This window comes from Mus pahari, chromosome 9, assembly GCF_900095145.1.
Source record: "Mus pahari chromosome 9, PAHARI_EIJ_v1.1, whole genome shotgun sequence".
In the NCBI taxonomy this organism is placed as follows: Eukaryota; Metazoa; Chordata; class Mammalia; order Rodentia; family Muridae; genus Mus; species Mus pahari.
The window spans coordinates 49,399,122-49,418,341 of record NC_034598.1 but is presented as its reverse complement, the minus strand read 5'-3'; the positions used below and the strand labels follow the sequence as shown (position 1 = coordinate 49,418,341).

General features: G+C 44.3%; 1 protein-coding gene across 1 annotated transcript in view; it reads left to right on the top strand.

Annotated features, from left to right (window-relative positions):
- Nemp1 (nuclear envelope integral membrane protein 1) overlaps nt 1–12,657 on the top strand; it is an 18,882-nt gene extending 6,225 nt beyond the window's left edge. The window contains exons 2-9 of the mRNA XM_021205497.2: nt 3,697–3,812; nt 4,695–4,914; nt 6,084–6,156; nt 8,351–8,444; nt 8,892–9,006; nt 10,181–10,406; nt 11,119–11,292; nt 11,970–12,657. Of these exons, the coding sequence (XP_021061156.1) occupies nt 3,697–3,812; nt 4,695–4,914; nt 6,084–6,156; nt 8,351–8,444; nt 8,892–9,006; nt 10,181–10,406; nt 11,119–11,292; nt 11,970–12,135 (1,184 nt within the window). The 3' untranslated portion in view covers nt 12,136–12,657. The remainder of the gene's footprint in view (nt 1–3,696; nt 3,813–4,694; nt 4,915–6,083; nt 6,157–8,350; nt 8,445–8,891; nt 9,007–10,180; nt 10,407–11,118; nt 11,293–11,969) is intronic.
- The last annotated feature ends 6,563 nt before the right edge of the window (nt 12,658–19,220 follow it).

Here is a 19,220-nt window from a genome sequence, read left to right as displayed (position 1 = left end):
TATAGCCCTGGCTGTCCTGGAACTCACTCTGTAGACCAGGCTGGCCTCGAACTCAGAAATCCGCCTGCCTCTGCCTCCCAAGTGCTGGGATTAATGGCGTGCGCCACCACGCCCGGCTTCTTTTGGTTTTTTAAAGATTTATTTTATGTATATGAGTCCACTGTAGCTGTACAGATGGTTGTGAGCCTTCATGTGGTTGTTGGGAAATTGAATTTTAGGACCTTTGCTCGCTCCAGTCGGCTCTGCTTGCTCTGGTCAACTCTGCTTGCTCATTCCCTGCTCGCTCAGGCCCAAAGATTTATTTATTATTATAAGTACACTGTAGCTGTCTTCAGACACACCAGAAGAGGGCATCAGATCTCATTCGGGATGGTTGTGAGCCACCATGTGGTTGCTGGGAATTGAACTCAGGACCTCTGGAAGAGCAATCAGTGCTCTTAACCGCTGAGCCATCTTGTCAGCGTCTCTTTTCTTTCTTTTTTAAAGATTTATGTATTTTATGTATGTGAGTACACTGTTGCTCTCTTCAGACACCAGAAGGAGGCATCAGATCCCATTACAGATGGTTGTGAGCCACCATGTGGTTGCTGGGAATTAAACTCAGAACCTCTGGGAGAGCAGTCAGTGCTTTTTGACTGCTGAGCCATCTCTCCCATCTCTCCAGCCCCATTACTGAGTTTCTTTAAAAAAAAAAAAAAAAAAAAGAATTTAAAATTTATTTTGTGTGTGTGTGTGTGTGTGTGTGTTGCCATGTACATTGCAGTGTATATGAAGAGGACAGTTTGCAGCTGGTTCTCACCTTCCGTCATGTGGGTCCTGAAGATCAAGTGCAGCTCATCACACTAGGCTGCAGTTACTTTTGTCTTTTAACCCATCTCTGGCCTCACCTCTGCAGCCCTTGCTGGCCTGAAACTGGCTATGCAGTGCAATCTGGCCCCCAACTCCCAGGCATCCACTTTCTACCTTCCAGGTGCTTTGCTTAACCGCATGGGCCACCATGCCCAGCTGCAGACTTGGAGCTTTGCTTGAGTGTAGCCATTCTAGTAAGTGTGAAGTAGTGTTTCAGTGTGGCTTTGGTTTCAATTTCTTTAATGATTTGAGCCCCATTGTCATGTACAAATGTATGTGTTTTCTTTGGAGAAATATCTTCTCACATCTTTTATTTGTTAAAAGTACTGGGTTGGGCCAGGGTATGGTGGCATATAATTGTAATCGGTGGGACATAGAGGCAGAAGATTCTGGGATTCAAGTTCATCTTCAGCTATAGAGCAAGTTTGAGGCCAGTATAATGAGAGTGGCTCAGAAAGGGGCAGGGGAGGGAAAGGGTTATTGCTGTCATAGTGGTCTATGTATTCCAGCTATTTTTCTTGTCAAGTGTGTGATTGGAAAACGTTTCCTCCTGTTTCCTGAGGTAGTCTTTTTATGCTTTTGTGTTCTTTGGATTACAGAAGTATCACCTCTCCCTGTAAGTTGTGTATGCGTGTGTATGTGTGGGCACAGTAAGTTATGTATGCGTGTGTATGTGTGGGCACAAATGTGTGTTTGGGTGCATGTTTGTGAGTCTATGTGGAGGACAGAGGGCAGCCTCAAGTGTCATCCTTAGGAACATTGTCCCTCTCTTTGAGTCAGGGTCTCTCACTGGCCTGATCTCACCAGTTAGGCCAGGGGGCCTCAGGGGACGTCCTGTTGTCTCTCTCCCCTGAGCTGGGACTATGATGCATGACACTGACATTTTTCCATGGTTCTAGGATCTAGCTCGGATCCTTGAGCCTTCACAGCAAGAAGTGCTTGTTTACTGACTCAGCCCCTCACCCACGCCCCTTTTCCCTCTGTTCTGGAGCTGGTAGGAAGCAATGGTTTTACATTTCCTCAAGTCTGCTTTAGGAATTTCTTCTTGACTTCTGCATAGTCTAGGATCCTACTTAAGAAACCATTGTTTAATACAAGGCCATGGAGAGTTATACCCATGTCTTCTATGTTTTGCTCAGACTTAGACTTACAATTAAATATAGCTTTAAAGTTAGTGTGGTGATGGGGCTGTCTCTCAGTGATAGAGTGCTTGCCTAGCATGTACAAAGAAAGCCCTGGGTTGGGTCCTCACCATAAGAAACAAACAAAAAAAACCCAACAACAATAACAAAAGGTCTTAGTTTCACTTTAAAATTATTTTAACTGGCAGGATGGCTCAGTGGGTCAAGGTGCTTCCTATCAAGTCTGACACCTGAATTGAATACCTAAGACTTGTGTGGTGGGAGAAGAGAACTGACTCCTGAAAGTTGTCCTCCAGCCTCCACACTCACACTGTGGCAGGCCCCCCTCCAAAGTAAACAAAAAATAAGATGGGCATTGATGCTTTCAGGTGTGGTGTGGGTTTGTTTGAGACAGGGTTTTTCTGTGTCCCTGGCTGTCCTGGAACTCACTCTGTAGATCAGGCTGGCCTCAAACTCAGAGATCAGCCTGCTTCTCCCTTCTGAGTGCTGGGTGGGATTAAAGTTGTGTACCACCGTGCCCAGCTCAGTAATGCTTTTTGTGTGGATAACTTTGACTTGCATTTAGTTGAGGATTTTTTTTTTTCCTTTTCTATTTTTTGTGGGGGGCCTAGGAGGAGGAGACAGTGTTTCTCTATGTAACACCCTTGGCTGTCCTGGAACTCAAACTCTATAGATCAGGCTAGCTCAGAGAGATCACTGCCTGCCTTTGCCACCCAGTTGCTGAGATTAAAGGAGTGTGCCCCCACACCTGCCTGAGGACTAAGGATTTCTTTCTTATTTAAATCTATCTACCTGACACGAAAAGCCACACTGATAATTAAATTTGTACTTATTCTTATTCGATAGGCGCTCCGCATAGGGTTTTGGAGATGGCTTAGATGGTAAGGGTACTTGATGTCAAGCGTGGTAACCAGAGGTAGACACCTGGGGACACCGTGGTGGAAGGAGAGTCATGGTACTCACTGATCTGCACATGTGCACACCCATACCTCCCTCACTCCAACAAAAAAAATAAATGTAAAAATCTCTGCATAATACAGAGATTCAGTGAAGAAATAGACGTTTTGGGTTTAATCTCTAATACCACAAAGAAAAATGTTACTAAAATGATCGTGTCAAAGAAGGCAGGTTGGATGTGGGGAGGTATAGAAGAGTAATTTCTCATAAATCTTTTTTTTTTTTAAAGATTTATTTATTTTTATTTTATATGTGCGAGTATACTGTAGCCGTCTCTAGACACACCAGAAGGAAGCATCATTACAGATGGTTGTGAGCCACCATGTAGTTGATGGGAATTGAACTCAGGACCTCTGGAAGAGCAGCCAGTGTTCTTAACTGCTGAGTCATCTCACCAGTCCCTAAGAAGTAGCTTTTATTATTTATGTTGTGTTAATGTAATGTTAACTATCTAACAGTTAAATAATTAAAGGCTGAGAATGTAACCCAGTGATAGAGCATATGTTTAGCATGTTTGATATTCTACAGTTAGTCCTAAGCAAGCACACATGTGAGCGTGTGTGCACACATGTAAATTAGTCAGAGATAAAACTGCCCTATTCTCTCATTTGTTTTTTTTTTTTGTTTGTTTTGATTTTGTTTTTGTTTTTTGGTCTGGTTTGTATTTTAAGCATAAAATAAAATGAATTATAGTTATGACTTTTTCTGTTATGATAAACTTAATTCTTGTTTCCCTTTTTGCCTAAAGCTGATGTAAATGTGATCATGCTTCAGGAATCCCAAGTTGATATGAACTCCAGTCAACAATTCTGTTATAAAAATGTGCTTATCCCAAAGTGGCATGATATATGGACACGGATACAGGTAATTAGAAGCCTTAGCCCTGGGCATCTCAGCTCCCTTTACCAGCTTAGGGTACTATGATCCTGAGGTAAACGTTCTTCCTTCCTTCTTGTGTTGGGTTCCTCCCTTGTGAAGTCTGCACACTCGTGCCTCTTTTGAAATGTCTGTGCCTACTTTGGCTGGACTCTGGAGTACCTGTCTGAACTCCTGTCCTGTGGTTCCCATTCTATTTTGATTCTGTGAGAGAAGTTTCCTTGGGTGACTTTGGGCTCTTTTATTTCATAGCACAGTTAAGTCACCCACAAGCAAGAGATTCTGGCTGTGATAGTGATTGAAGATGCTACTGTGCACACAGACACTGATAAAGATGTTTGCTGTCCATGTCAGCCACAGGAGAGCTGGGCTTGGGGGGAGGGGTTTCAATTCTTTCTTTATTTTCTGATGCAAAATTCATACTGTATCTGAGGCACATAATAACCAACATTTATCCATAATCAGTGATTTGTGACAGTGCATTGGACTCTCAGCCTGTCATTATGGGAAACATTTTCAGTTTTCTGGGACTGTTTATGACTGGCAATTTTCTTAATATTCCTGATCCTTGCTTTGTATGATCTCATAAATAGCAGTATTGATAACTCTTTCTGCTTGGGAACTTCCCCCTCCCCCCTTTTCTGGCTTAATAGTAGATTCAGACCATGATAACAAGAAATTGTAGCAGCAGCCTTTATCAGAGCAGCATCATTTGCCAAATTATGTTTTTGTTACTGCATCTGTACATTTCTGCTGAGCTTTGTGTGAGATGGCACATTGCTCATCAGCTATTTAAGGGTTTGGTTTTTTTTTTAAATTATGTTTATGAAAATTTCCTATTTTTTCATCCTAATGTCATTTGTGTTACAGGTTCGGGTAAATAGTTCCAAATTGGTCCGAGTTACCCAGGTGGACAATGAGGAGAAGCTGAAGGAGCTAGAGCAGTTTAGTATCTGGAACTTTTTTTCTTCTTTTTTAAAAGAGAAATTGAATGACACCTATGTTAACGTGGGTCTGTACAGCACAAAAACCTGCCTCAAGGTTGAGATTATAGAGAAGGATACCACGTACAGTGTCATTGTGACCCGGAGTAAGTCTCACCTGTTTCTCTGGTGGATTCTGTAGTGAGAGGGACAGGCTTTGGAGGGTAGAATGAGTAAGACAGAGAAGTCTGCCCGGGATAGTTCCCTTTGGTTTGTGATAACAATCTTGACTGTATCATGGCCCTCAACAGCTTATGGAGACTCCACTTCACATAAGAGTCTGTAGCCCAGAATTAAAAGTCTGCTTTACTAACTCAGTGCCTAGAACCGGGCAGGTCCTGAGCTGATGTGGCGAGTACCTGGACCTAGTCAGCCTATTGATGCTTTCTGGGGACTTCTTGACAAAGGTAGTTGTACTACTCCATGTAGGCCTATGTTTGAAGACAGGAAATCTAAACAGTATAAAATTGGTAACTCATAAAATAGTGCTTGTAGAATCATAATTAAAGATTGAGACCACTATAAGGCTTATTCACTGGACCTGGGGGACATTTTTTTCTTATCTGAGGGCATCTGAGAAAGCTTTAGAGGAGGTGGATCCCATCAAATCCTGACTTTGTTTCCCCTTCGTTTCTACTCAGGGCTGATGCCTGTAGGCTTGCTGCGGAGAGATTGTGCCCTCCAGCAAGCTGTGCTACAGCTGGCTCTATGGTTATGGAGAGCTGGACTGTCTTTGGGTGTCCTGTCCATTTCTAGGCCTTCCTTGCACTTGGATTTTGAAAGTCATGGGATACTCTGGCAAGCCACCAAGGGCTCGCCAGGGGTCTGCTTGGGCCTCCAGGTCCTGAGTGTGATATGTTTAGCAGGTAGACTTTTCAGCAAAGTGCTTTAGAGTGAAGCAAAGTAGGAGGTATGGATGAGCAAGTAAAATGCTATGTGGAGGACACCAGGTCCATGTCTCAGATCCTTGCCTGTAAGTGATGGAGGGCTCTGACACAAATGGCAGGGACCCCTTCTGAGCTTCAGCATAAAGTGGTGACGGCATAGTGTGTAGCTAAATCCTCAGTAGAAGAAGCCAAAATAGGGCAAGTACAGACTAGACAGAAACCTGTTTATGGTTTTTCTTTGGAAGGGTACCAGGATTTGTGTGGTATATCTACACTGCCATTTAGTTGAGCTATTTGCTTTACTTTATAGTTGACTAGTAACAACAATGTCATCTTTTATAATACCTTTAATGGACTCTTCTATTAAGCAAATGTTTTATTTGTTTCAGGATTTGACCCCAAACTCTTCCTTGTTTTCCTCCTTGGACTGACACTGTTTTTTTGTGGAGACTTGTTGAGCAGGTGGGTGTGGACAGAGCTCTTGTTATAGGGATTATAAGTGCTGCTGTTTTCTGCTCAGGATGCATGTTGCCTACTGGGGTATTTTTAAGATTTTTCATTATTTTGGACAATTTAAGTATTTGTCATTTTGTTTGTTTGTTTGTTTGAGACAGAGTCTCACTATACTGTAGGCCAAGCTGGCTACAAACTCCATCTTCCTCTGCCTCTGCCTCCCAAGTGATGGCATTAAAGGTGAATGCCGACATATCCAGCTGTTTTTTAAGTTTATGATCTGTGTGTCTGTGTGCATGTGCTGCCTGCAGAGGCCAGAAGAGGGCGCTGGACCCCCTGGGCCTGGAGTTAGAGGAGTTGTGAGTTGTCTAACATGGGTGCTTGGGACAGAACTCAGATCCTCTGGAAGAGCAACAAGCACTCAAAACAGCTCAGCCACCTCTCTGGTTCTGCTTGAATGTATTAAAAATAGAATGACTTCCCCTCTGATTTGAATAGGATTATTGGTTAATGCATTAGGCAGCTCCACCGTTGTGTTAATGAGTTACCTAGGACTATTCAGTTGACTCAAGTTAGCAGTAATATTATTGTAGTTATTTATACAGTGAAATTGCTGCCAAACTACACTTGATGAGTTTCATGCTGTTTACATACAAGGAGTCAAGCATCAATTCTTGTCCATTTCTTCCTTCTAGAAACGCGCTAGCTATGATATGTAAAACTGACATGCACTAACATAAAGGCCACTCCCTGGGAGGAGATGCTTACCTGATACTGCTGAAGCAGTCAAGAACCTGAGACTAGTGAAGTCCTAGGTCCTATGGGGAAACCTGCTTCAACTCTGCTAAAACAAAACAAAACAAAACAAAACAAAACCATAGGAGTAAAATGACTCCTAATGAGAGTCAACAACAACATAACAAAAAAACAAAAAAACCCGAAGAACAAAAAAACCCAACAAACAGCCCCCCCTCCCCCCAAGTCCATCTTGTATTAGCCAGCTACTTTGGTGTGAACCTGCCCTGGAGTATGGTTTATGTGCCCAGCAGAGAAGGTTCTTGAAGCACATGGTAGCTCACACAGAGACCACACAGGAGAATCAGAGCAGTCATCTCTGCAGTTCACACAGAGACCACACAGGAGAGTCAGACGCCAGAGCAGTCATTCCTAGGTGGGCTGTTGGAATTTGAATCGAACCCTCCACTTGCAAGGCTCAGGATCCGTGTAGAGAAGGAGGTGGGATTGTAAGAGCCATCGGTGGTGGATGACTCCGAGCTTCTACAAGGGTGATGGTTCACACCACGCTTCCATGTATGTCAGGCCTGCCTTGGGTTCACACCACACTTTCCATGTATGTCAGGCCTGACTTGGGTTCACACCACGCTTCCCATGTATGTCAGGCTTGGCTTCACACCATGCTTCCTCCTCCTTTCAGTTCTTCATTTTTTTGAACCCCTTCTTCCATGATGCTCCCTGAGCCTTGGAGGGGATGATATATATACCCCATTTCTGGCTGGACATTCAAAAGTCATTTATTCTTGGTACTTTGACCAGTTGTGAGTCTCTGCAGTCATCACTGACCACTGCACAAGAATCCAAGAGAAGGTGATTTGATGGCACATTGGTTCCTTTTAGTTCCAAAAGTGCAGCAGTTGCTCTCCCACTTGGGTCCACAAACTCCCCAGCCATGGGCTTTTGATGGTGTTAATAGCAGCAGATTAGAATTCTCTCCTGTGGAAAGAACATCAAATCCAGCCCTAGAGTGGCTGGTTACTCCTAAAACAGCCTTCAGTGTACTACTGCAAGTATGCTCGTCTGTGGGCTGGTCAGTATCCTGCACGTGGGCATGAGTAAGACATGCTAGAGCTTTCCTTTGGAGTCCTGCAGAGCCCATGCTGGCTCTGTGAGGACTGCCCAGCAGGAAGGAAGTTCGAGTCCAGTTTCAGCTTGATTTTTCTATACCCTGAGTCTCTAGCATACAGTGGATTTGGACAGAGATGGATACAGGAGTGAGATTTAAGAGGACCTCATGGACACTAACCTTCAAAATCTATCAGCTGCTATGTCGTCTACATTTCTGTAGTCTTCAGTACCAGGCAGCATCTCCTCTAATCTTGAAACTTTAGCTAGGGCACTTGTGATTTCACCAGTGTGTCGTGTGGCCTGTGGCGTTACATAGTCAAGTAAAATATTTTCTCTGCAGGAGTCAAATTTTCTACTATTCCACTGGGATGAGTGTGGGAATTGTGGCCTCTCTCTTAATCGTCATTTTTATGATCTCTAAGTTTATGCCCAAGGTAAGTAGTCAGACCCCTCCTAAGTGTTGAGGGTGACCTTGGGTGGCTGGAGGGTTGGGTTGTCTTCTGGAGTAGTCTTTAGAGCACTGAACATTTGCGTTGTTCATGGCTGATGAGTCAGCGACTGTCCTGTTCTTTGATTCTGAAAAGCACTTGCAAGGTAGATCTGAAGCCTGATTACATACAAATTCTATTGAAATCATGTGCTCAGTGGGAACTGAAAGCCACTTTGTTTCTGATGTATAGCCAGCCAGGCTTTTCAGTTGTTTAGCATCTCATCATCTTGGTGTTCCTTGCAGACTATACCTTTTTAGGTATAAAACACATCTTTTTAAGAGGTAAGTTTTTTTATGCATTTTGAGTAGGTTGAGTTGTAAGAAAAAATTGTCCCATTTGCTTCTTACGTAAAAGCCTTGTAACTTTTGCCTTCATCTCTGCTTTGTCTAGAGAAGTCCCATTTACGTCATCCTGGTAGGAGGCTGGTCCTTCTCTCTGTACCTCATTCAGCTAGTTTTTAAGAATTTACAAGAGATATGGAGGTGTTACTGGCATTATCTTCTAAGTAAGTATTGTTGGTGTAGCTTTCCTTTGTGCGTGTTTATAGGCAGTTTGGGTAATTTGATTGTGAGAAGATGCTACCTGCTAACAAGGAGTCCGTAGCTAATAGCATTTGATTAACTTGTAGAAATTATAATTCATATTCCCTCCCCCCTTCTCTCTCTGAGAACCCCTCTATGCAGGGTTTTTCTGCATAAAGCTGGCTGTCCTGGAGCTCACTCTGTAGACTATGCTGGCCTCAAACTCACAGAGATTCACTGGCCTCCAGAGTGCTGGGATTAAAAGTGATTGCTACCACTGCCCGGTTTTCTACTTATTTCCATAGCACTGTCACCTTAACATCATCTGAAGTCAGATAAACTTGAAATTGCTGGTGTTTTAAGCAAAATTTAAAAACTTTTAAATTGGCTTTATTAATGTTAATTTAAATATGCTTGGGAACCTTAAGAAGTACAGTCAATCTTGTAGACAGTAAAAGTCCACTGGGTACACAGATAAAGCTTTTTCTCTCTTGATAGGAACTCAGTTTATTATTTGAGAACATTAATATGAATATTTGGGGATTAAATTAGACTATTTTACAAATGTTCAACATGTAGCTTTTAAGAAAGAATTAGTTTTGCCAAACTGGTGGTACATACCATCCCAGCACTTGAGAGATAAAGGCAGGTGGATTTCTGTGAGTTCGAGGACAGCCAGGGCTACAGAAAGAAACACAGTCTCAAAAAAACGCCAACCACCACCACCACCACCACCACCACCAAAGATTTAGTTTTTAATTCTATGTGGGGGATGTGCACCTGAATGCAGTGCCTGTAGCGTCAACCATGGAGCTGGAGTTACAGGAAGTCATGAGCTGCCCAAGTGCATGCTGGGAATGAGTGTGGGTCCTCTCGAGCACTGAGCACTCTTAACCTATGAGCCACCTCTTCATCCTCTTTGTTACTCGAGTAAATAAATTTGTGATAAAAGGATACGAATGATACATATGCATACATGAAGAACAGTGAGTGATACATGTATGTACATGAAGAACAGTGAGGAAAATGTATTTTCCAAGAATTCAAAATAGGTGAATAATTGAGTGCAGTTGTGTCTTAACTTCCTGGTTCAGTAGATGCATCTGGTGAGCTTGCTGCTGCTCTCTACCCAGTGTCTTATGATGCCTTTTCTCATAGGCTACATCCTCACAGTTGGATTCATGAGTTTTGCAGTGTGCTACAAGTATGGGCCCCTGGAGAATGAACGAAGCATTAACCTGCTGACCTGGACGCTGCAGCTGCTAGGCCTGGGATTCATGTATTCTGGCATCCAGATCCCGCACGTTGCCTTTGCTCTCATCGTCATTGCCCTGTGTACTAAGAACCTGGAATACCCTATCCACTGGCTGTGCAGCACCTACAGGTGACTAGCAGGCAGGGTGACTGTTGACATGTGGGGTGTGGGATCCACTTGCAGCGAAAGGATGCCTAGCTTTTCCTTGAGAACCTCTAAGTGGGCTGTCACCTGCTTCCACCCTTGTTCCTTTCTCTGTTGAGATAATACTTTTTTTCTTTTTTTATAATAAAAGCATCCAGTAAAGTATCATGTGTTCCTGTTACCACTAGGTGGAGCAAATTCTATCAGTGTTTGGTTTGTACATAGGCCTCAAGTTCAGGTTTCAGATCATGTCACACTGACTGTCAGATTGCTCTAAAAACCTTAATTTTATTTAAGATGTAATTCATAGCATGATATTCTTGGAAAAGTAAATATGGAATGGCCCTGGATTCTGAGATGGTCAATGGCTATTCCATTGCAGATAATCAAAACAGTACCTTCAGTTTGGGGAGCTGAGGTCATGAACCACAACATTATAACATCATTTTGTTGTTTTCCCACTTAGTGGAAAATAAATTATTTGTCATATATTTGAAAATAAGTGAGATTAACTGCTCTGGCTTTTCACTCATGTTTGGCATGATAGGAGTACACTGTAATGAAAGCTGTGTGTAGAAGAAAGATGGGTGATGACTATCGCTGCTGAGTCTTAGTGTGGTTGTCTCCGGGGACAAGTGGACATAAGGATGGTGTGGATACTGATTAATGACTCATGGTGTTATTTTGGTGAGCACAGAAGGATGTGTAAGGCATCAGGAAAGCCTACCCCCCCTCGCCTCCTGACAGAAGAAGAGTATCGGATACAAGGAGAGGTGGAGACCCAAAAGGCTTTACAGGAACTCCGAGAATTTTGTAACAGTCCGGAGTGCTCTGCCTGGAAGACCATATCTCGAATTCAGTCTCCAAAAAGGTAAAGTGTGATAAGCCAAGTATTTATGGGTAGTTAATGACCTGGGGTCTGACAGACGATGCCTCCAGATAACAGGGTTGTAGTTTGCCCTTTGATTATTGCTCATCTCGGAGCAGTGGTCAGGAGAGAGTAGTCGTCTATTTCCTGTTCCCTAGGCAGCTACCTCATTGTCGAGATTATATCACTAACTTGTGAAGACTTCAGTACCGTATTTAAGTGAGGCCCTTGTGTGTTTGACATTAATGTCTGAGTCTCCACCCCCACATCCCTTTGGTTGGGAGCAGTTGTACCAAAGAGTATGTGAAGTTTCAGTTTGGAATCATGATAGCATAAAGTTTATAGGGCCATAAGTACAGAGAACTGTAATGCTCAGTCTTCTCTTATCAGGACAACGGTGACTCAGGGAACCTTAGCACTTGGTAACAACCCAGGACAAGGACAGTGTAGTCAGTGTCAAGCGGGACGAGCATGCCAGCGTGTTGGCCTGGGATCCCAGCCTTACCTCCTGCCTAGTTCTTGCTTCAGTCTATGCATCAGCCAAAGCAAGGACAGGAATTTGTTAAATTCAGTATAATTTGAACTACAAGCACACTGAGCCTTTCAATCTGTTCTTATTTTGAAAACTATTCAGGAAGGACAGATGTGCGCTTCCTAACAAATATCCCTCTCTTTTGCAGATTCGCCGACTTTGTGGAAGGTTCTTTCCACCTCACGCCAAATGAAGTTTCTGTTCACGAACAGGAGTATGGATTAGGGAGCATCCTTACCCAGGATGAGGAGCTGTCCTCAGAGGAGGAGGGCTCAGAGTACCCCACTTTCACACAGAGCAATTTCTTGACTTAAATGGCAGTCAGTTGTTTTCATAGACTGGCATGGTACTCCAGGCTTTTATAACAGCCTGGAGTGGGTGCAGGAATTCTCCTGCTGGTACGAGGGGCTGAGTGGGTTACCCTCTGGCAGTACTTTTGGGGTGTACCTCAGGCTGGTCCTCTTCCAGGAAAGAGTGGTGGAGGCAGTGAGGGAAGCGGCAGCTTGCTTCTGACATTTGAGTGCTTGGCCCACTTTGCCGTTCCTGAAGTAATTGTTTGCCCACAGCCAGCACAACAGTCTAGCTCCTGTTTGAAAGTTTGCTGAATTCTGGCAACTCTGTCACTGTGACAGACCCTCAGGTGCAGTAATGCATTCAAATGGAGGCTGCATCTTTTAAAGAGAATCTCTAAGTCTGAGCCATTTTTTACTTCTGTCTGCTTCTATTTCAGTGGATCCTTATAATAATCCTGAATGTTTTAAATATTGAAGAAAAATAGATTGTTACTTATCTTGTTTTTAAAACAAATATATTTTTTTAAGTGCAAGAAATTCATGTTCTAGAACCAATAAGTGCTCCAGAGTACAAACCCTACTGACCCCAGATATTTATTGGTATAGATATCCCATGAAACCCCCTGGAGCTGCTGCTGTTGAGCCTTGAATTCTCAAGAGTCTGATTTTTAGTTTGCTTGCATTTAGGAGAATGTCTGCTGCCCTTCTGTAGGTTTGGTTTCCTAAGCTTTTATATTTAACATTGGCATTTTTTTCTTGCCGTTTCTCACCGCTGACTTTTCCTATGCGGGAATGGTGTGTCCCCTTTCCTGTGGAGTGTTGAGAATTTGTCTCGTTTTCTGATTTGCCGCTGCCTCCTTACTAACACTGAGGTTCCTCCACATCTCTTGCTGTATACCTCAGACTGCTCGAGAGCCCTGCATCTGGCATTTCTGTTTTGTCTTTTCTTTCTGGGCTGGGGCCTGCTGTGTACCTCAGGATGAACCTTTCACCTTAGCCTTTTAAACTGCTAGAGAGCCTATGCTGATGTATTGAGCTTCTCTTTTTCTTTTTCGGTTTTTGAGACAGTTTCTCTGCATAGCCCTTGCTGTCATGGAACTTGCTCTATAGACCACATTGGCCTGGAATTCACAGAGATCCACTTGCCTCTGCCTCCCAAGTATGTTACCACTGGCTGGCATGTCAGATTTCTTGTCTAGTTGCTCACATATAAATACCCCCTTTACCTTGGTTCCTACATTACGGCTAGGCAGAGAAGTCTTATTTACACCCTTCCCCCCTAGGCAGATCACATACCTTCTGAGCTGCTACAGTCAGGAAACTGTTCCAGGGCTGGGGATGTAGCTCAGTGGTAGAGTGCTTACTGGTTCAGCATGCAAGACCCTGATTGGGTCACTAGCACCACAACAATACAAAATCAACCTTCTCTCCTTGTTCCTGGTCTCCTTTTTTATAAACCCATTCTACTCACTCAGCCTTCCTCACCATCAGCCTGCTCCCAGAGCTTATCATTTATAAGCCCTAAACAACCATCTGTTAAGTTTCTCTTCTACACAATTTGTTTTGTCGCTGCCACACTTTTCCACGGCAGAGAACAGACCTTCAGGTGTACTTCCTGCCTCTGGTGCCCATTCAGCTGTTAGCATCGGCTACATCCCCCTGAGTTTACTATACTTACTTACATTTCCATTTCTGTAGAGACGATGCCTCTGCAGTGATGTTAGCTTCAGAGTCCCTTGCCTTTGCAGATCTCTTAGAAGCTGGCAGGATCATTTACGAGGGACAGACTCTCAAGTTTCTGCCGTTTGCTTGGTTCTTTCATTGTGATCTTCACCACTGCACTGGAGGAAGTGTGTAATGTTTGTAATTCCTTCAGCCTGGGATGTCGGTGCTCACTCAGGAATACAGCATCAGACTCATTGTCTTAGGATCATCAAGGAGGAAGGTGGTATTTTCAGGAAGCTCTTAGGGCTTCTTCAGACCTGCTTTTAACATGTAATTTTGGAAGACCCTGGGCTTTACTGCTAGCATCCAAAATGTCAGCTGAGACACCTCTCCAGGTGGCCAGTTAGTTATTTCAACCAATGTTCCCCATAGCCTTAAATTGTCCTAAAGTGACAACTACCTCACTTGGTAGGTGACAGAGGAGAAATGAAAAATGAGCAGTATCTGAGCTGTGGTTAGAGCTGCAGGGTACAAGAAACTTTGTAACGGAAGCTTTTTGTCTTTGTGAATTATGAATACAGTAAAACTTGTCCCTTTTCAAAGAACTTCAAGCTCCTAAAGAGGTGGGAGTGCACCTCAGAGGCAGTAAGTGCTTGTCCTGGAGTTGCAGTCTGGGGTTAAGTTTCTGGCATCCCCAAAACAAAGCCCACCACTAACAACAAAAGCCTCCAAAAACGAAATGTATACCCAGTGTGTTGTAGTGTAAACTCAGTTGTACAAGTGGTGTAGGTCTTGGGAGACCTTAAGTGCCCTCTCCCCAAATCACTCCTTATGGCTTACAGATGGCGGCTTACGGATGGTGGCTTGCTAAGGAGAGAAGGCTTTTGACTTCTTATTTTAGTGAGAATTCACTGTAAGTGACTTTGCTCTTCTGTGGGTTGACTCCCTGTGAAAGACAGATTTCTTTTCAAGGCCATTTTTTTTTTAACTGTATTTGAATTTGGGGTGAGCAAAGCAAGCTCATTTTCTTACCCCTGCCTGGTAGTTGGAGAAGTGAATGCTGAGAGAGCTGCTTCAGATAGTGAAGGACAGACGGTGCCTCTTTTGTATGCTGTGTATCCTTGCCCTGCCTGCCTGCCTGCCTGAGAGGCTCTGCTGGCTGCTTCCGAGCCTGGCCTCTGCGTGCCCAGACACTGCTTGAGTCAGCTCCGTCTCATCCCTCAGAATGATCTCATCAAGGACTGAAGGGAGAAGTGGAGTGAGCTGGACACTGGAGCCATGTGTGCTAGGTGTCAGCGGCCATCGACCCAGAAGCTGGTTCCAGGGCTTGGGGTCTGGATGGTACTGGAAATGTATTGCTTCTAAGGGGTCTGACCTGAGCTCATCATACATGACTCCCATTAGTGGGAGCATAAGTGGCAGCAGGCATACAACTTGACAGTTTTCCTTTCCTCGTGAGAACATACTGATCAAAGCCAGGAAAAGTTTAGCAACTTTGATAACTTGGTTACCTTGAAAAAAGAAAGGGCAAGTTCCCCACCCACATTCTTGTTCTCATCAGTGGTTGGTTTTGCCTGTGATGGCTCTTTGGGTCCCACTGTTCCATTTTACCATATTACCGCCCATTCAAGGGCATAGCCCTCTGTGAATCAGTCGTGTTCTCTTTAGCCTACCGTACTTGGGTGATTGAGGTTTGGTGAATAAAAGGACCCAAGTAGGCCAGAGAATTCCTCCAGGCCTTGATACCCATGAAGGGTTTGGGAACGGATTAAGTAATTGTTGAAAGATATGCTGAAATGGATCCCAGAGTTAAAATGGGCCTTAGCTGTGCCCACAGCTCTTGTGGACTGAGTGGTACAAGTTGAAGTGTGCAGACAGGAAAGTAATGCCTTCTAGTATTCCCGTGAGCTTGGGTCCAAGATGGGTGCCTGCGTTTGCATGCCGAGAGGACGGGCAGACGCACTGGGCTCTCGCCTTAGGCACTGAGACCGAGGGGTAAGCACACACAGTAGCCTTGCACTTTTTTACAGTTATGTCCAAATGTTTGTGCTTGTATTCTTGTAGCAGAGATTATTTCTTTGGGGGAATATAGGCAGTTGAGCTAACCCAGTAGCATCTTCGTGACTTAATTATGGATTCTGTTGCTGTTGGAGGCCAGATGTTGACTACCTCGAAAAGGAGGTTTGGAAGTTAGGCATGGTAATTAGTGTCTGCCTGAACTTGGAAGGCTGAGGCAAGGGGATCACTTGAGTTGGACATTGTCAACAATGGGAACCCCATTTCAGAATAGGAAAAGAAACAAGGGCGTGTTGGGTGCCTTACATGGCAGGCCCTAGAACCCACAGGGAGTAAGCAAAGCACACGGACATCCTTTAAAGCCTCAGCGGGCACAGAAGTGGTCACATGACTCAGACATGGTGCTTTGGGCCCAGGTGTCCTCCATGTGTCATTTTTCTTTGACATGCTCTTATCTCCCCCAGCGGGCAGGTGTTGTTTAGACAGGGCACCAATCTGTAACCCAGGCCATCCTGGAATTCTATTTATTACCCAGGCTTGCCTACAACTCACGGTAGCCCTGCCTCAGCCTCCTGAATACTGGGATTACAGGCTTGAGCCACCCAGCCCAGCTTCCTCTTCACACTCTTGGTGTTAACTTGAAAATGTGGAGTTCATTTGCTTAGAACTTGTGGGCAGCAGGAGCACCACTGCCATGACAGATTGTCCCCAGCGGGAGCCTTAAGCCGGTTACAACCTGCACTGGCCACTTTCCATGTCTGTGGGGCTGTGCCTGAAATAACAGGGCTAAGAAACTACTAGATAAGCTATAGCCTGTGGGTAATGCCTTAGTGTTGTTTAGATCAAATGTTTGTCATTGATACTTAATGCATGGTAAGGGAGTAAGAATGTTCAGGAAGAACAAAGTTTTTGGGGACGGCTGTTTGCTGTGAGTCTTCCACATTTGTGTAAGAAAACCTGATGCCATGTAGCTTTTATTTCTATTGTGGTTTGTAAATCCCCACTTTAATAAAGTTTTATACAATGTATAGTAGTCTTTTTAAATTAAAGTATTTTAATGCTTGTATGTGTGTGCATGTGTATACGTGTGTGAGTGTGTTCTCATGTGGCTTCCAGGGATCAGATTCAGGTCATCAGACTTGTTCTTACCCATTGAGTAACACTCTGTCCTGAATATATTTTGGTTTAATATTTTGGGAAGTTTGAGAATCCTGTTGCCCAGGTTGGCCTTGAATGTATTTTCCTATCCCAACTCTGGTTCTGGAATAACAGGCATGAGTCACCACACTCGACATCTTTTTAAGTTACTGTGTCGGGGAGGCTTGTTGAGTGAATTGGTGGGTTCAGGTGACTGTCCTCAACTATCAGAAGTCAGTACCACAGGACTGGAATTGTTTATTGTCTGTCTTCTGCTTCAGAGTGTAAGTTACATAAACAAATAAAGGTCCTATGTTTAAGTATATAGGTACTGGACTGGGTTTTGGCAGGATCACTTCCATAAACTCACCACCACTGCCACCACATCATGATGACATTCCTGAATCTCATCAAGTTCCTTTATATCCATTATGGGGTAGACTTGTTTCTGATTTCAGGTTTAGGGATCATATTCAGGAACTCTGCTAACCACATGCTAACAACTGAGCCGTACCTTCTATCCCTGAAGTAGGTCCAAGACAGATCCCAGGGTCATTGTAAACCCAGAGTCACCCACTTGTTAGTTTTTTGTTTTTGTTTTTGTTTTTGGTCAGGCCTTACCTAGTTTTTGTTTTGTAGGATGAGGGGCAGGGTTTTACTATGCAGCACTGGCTGGCCTGCAGCTCCCTATGCAAAACAAAACAAAACAAAAAAAAAACCAGACTGGCTTCAAACTCAGGGGGATCCACCTGTCTCTGCCTCCCCAGTACCAGGATTAAAAGTGTACACCACCACACCCAGCCACTGACTTCACTGATTCACACCTCTAGGTATAAAGGAGCCCATTGTGGGTTCTAGGCAGATCCGCACAGTTGGGCTAGAGATGTAATATTATAAATTGTTTTAAAACCTAACTTAAAGCACTTAAGTGGCTGCAGACACCTAGCCACGAGAACATAAGACCCGGGTTCTAGTGCCAGTTGTGGAGGTTTGTGTGGTTGTGGTCCTGGGAAAGTATTTCTTACTCTGGGTCTGTGAGATTAGCAGTCACCCAGGCTCTGACGCCATGACTGCCCCACCCCTGTAATAGGGGATTATGTTTTGATAGCACTTCTGTTCAGCTTTCTCTCTTTCCTTGCTCTCTCCCTTCAGTAAATCAATAAATTATGTAAGGGCAGGTTGAAAATGGAACTGCTGATGGACCAGGCGTGTATGGAGTGCTCCTGCAAGAGCATAGAGCTCAGACCTTGAACCAAGCAGCAGACACTGAGAGTTGAAATATTGAGTCTCCATGTTAGTTAAGTGATACAATTACCTGATTTTCTCTGTGCATGCCACAGAGGCAGAGGGGCCATGCTGTTTAGGGATTTTCCTGGGTGGATGAAGGCATGTTTGGGAAATTGGTTTTATAAGCTTTTACCTGACTGGCAGAACCATTTTCTGCTAGGCTAGACCCAGGAAACATCTCAGGATCTTATTTGGTGTCCTATTGCTGAGACATTATTAAAATTAGAAACCTCAGAATGTAGGCTGCAATCTTTCTAAGAAGATGGGGAAGTGTGTCTTGTTCATGGTCCCTGATGTGCCAGCTGTGGAAGTAGAGAACAGTTGTCACACGAGCTTGGTGTCATGGGGGGTGGGGGTGGGGGTGGGGGTGGGGCGTGCAGTGAAACGGATGTCCAGGCAAATGTAAGGAGTCACAGATGTGACTTCAGTGTGTGGGTCTGTATGATGATGTGTCATTCAAGGAGAGGGAAGTGGGACAGGATTTGGGATTTTGTCACTTAGCCCTCCAGGTGATCTGAGTACACACACACACACACACACACACACACACACACACACACCTGCACAAGCCTGCTTCCACCCATGACATTTCTTTTTGGAAAATCTTTTCCTTAGATACAAGTTCCGTTCCTTGTGTTCTTATTTCCAAATTCTTGAGAAACAGTAGGGTATGGATTGGAGCCCTCAGTCAAAGCCAGGCAGATAGGCTCTCCCTAAATGCAGGGAGTCTGTGCTTCAGGAGCTTGTGAAGGGTTAAGGGAGCCACACCCTCAGCAGGAACAGCCCTGGACTTTGTGCTGAGCAGCCATCTCTCTGGCCTCTTCTGGCCTGAGTGGCACAGGGAGCCGGGGTGAGAGGAGCCAGCACAGAGGAAGGTCAGACTGAGGACGCCTGGCATCTTTGACACCATGGACAGCTCCTGTTAACGAAGCTGCTGCTCCATTCTTGGAATCTGTAGCTCATACCCTTCCCATCAGACTGGGACTCCCCCCCACCCCCAT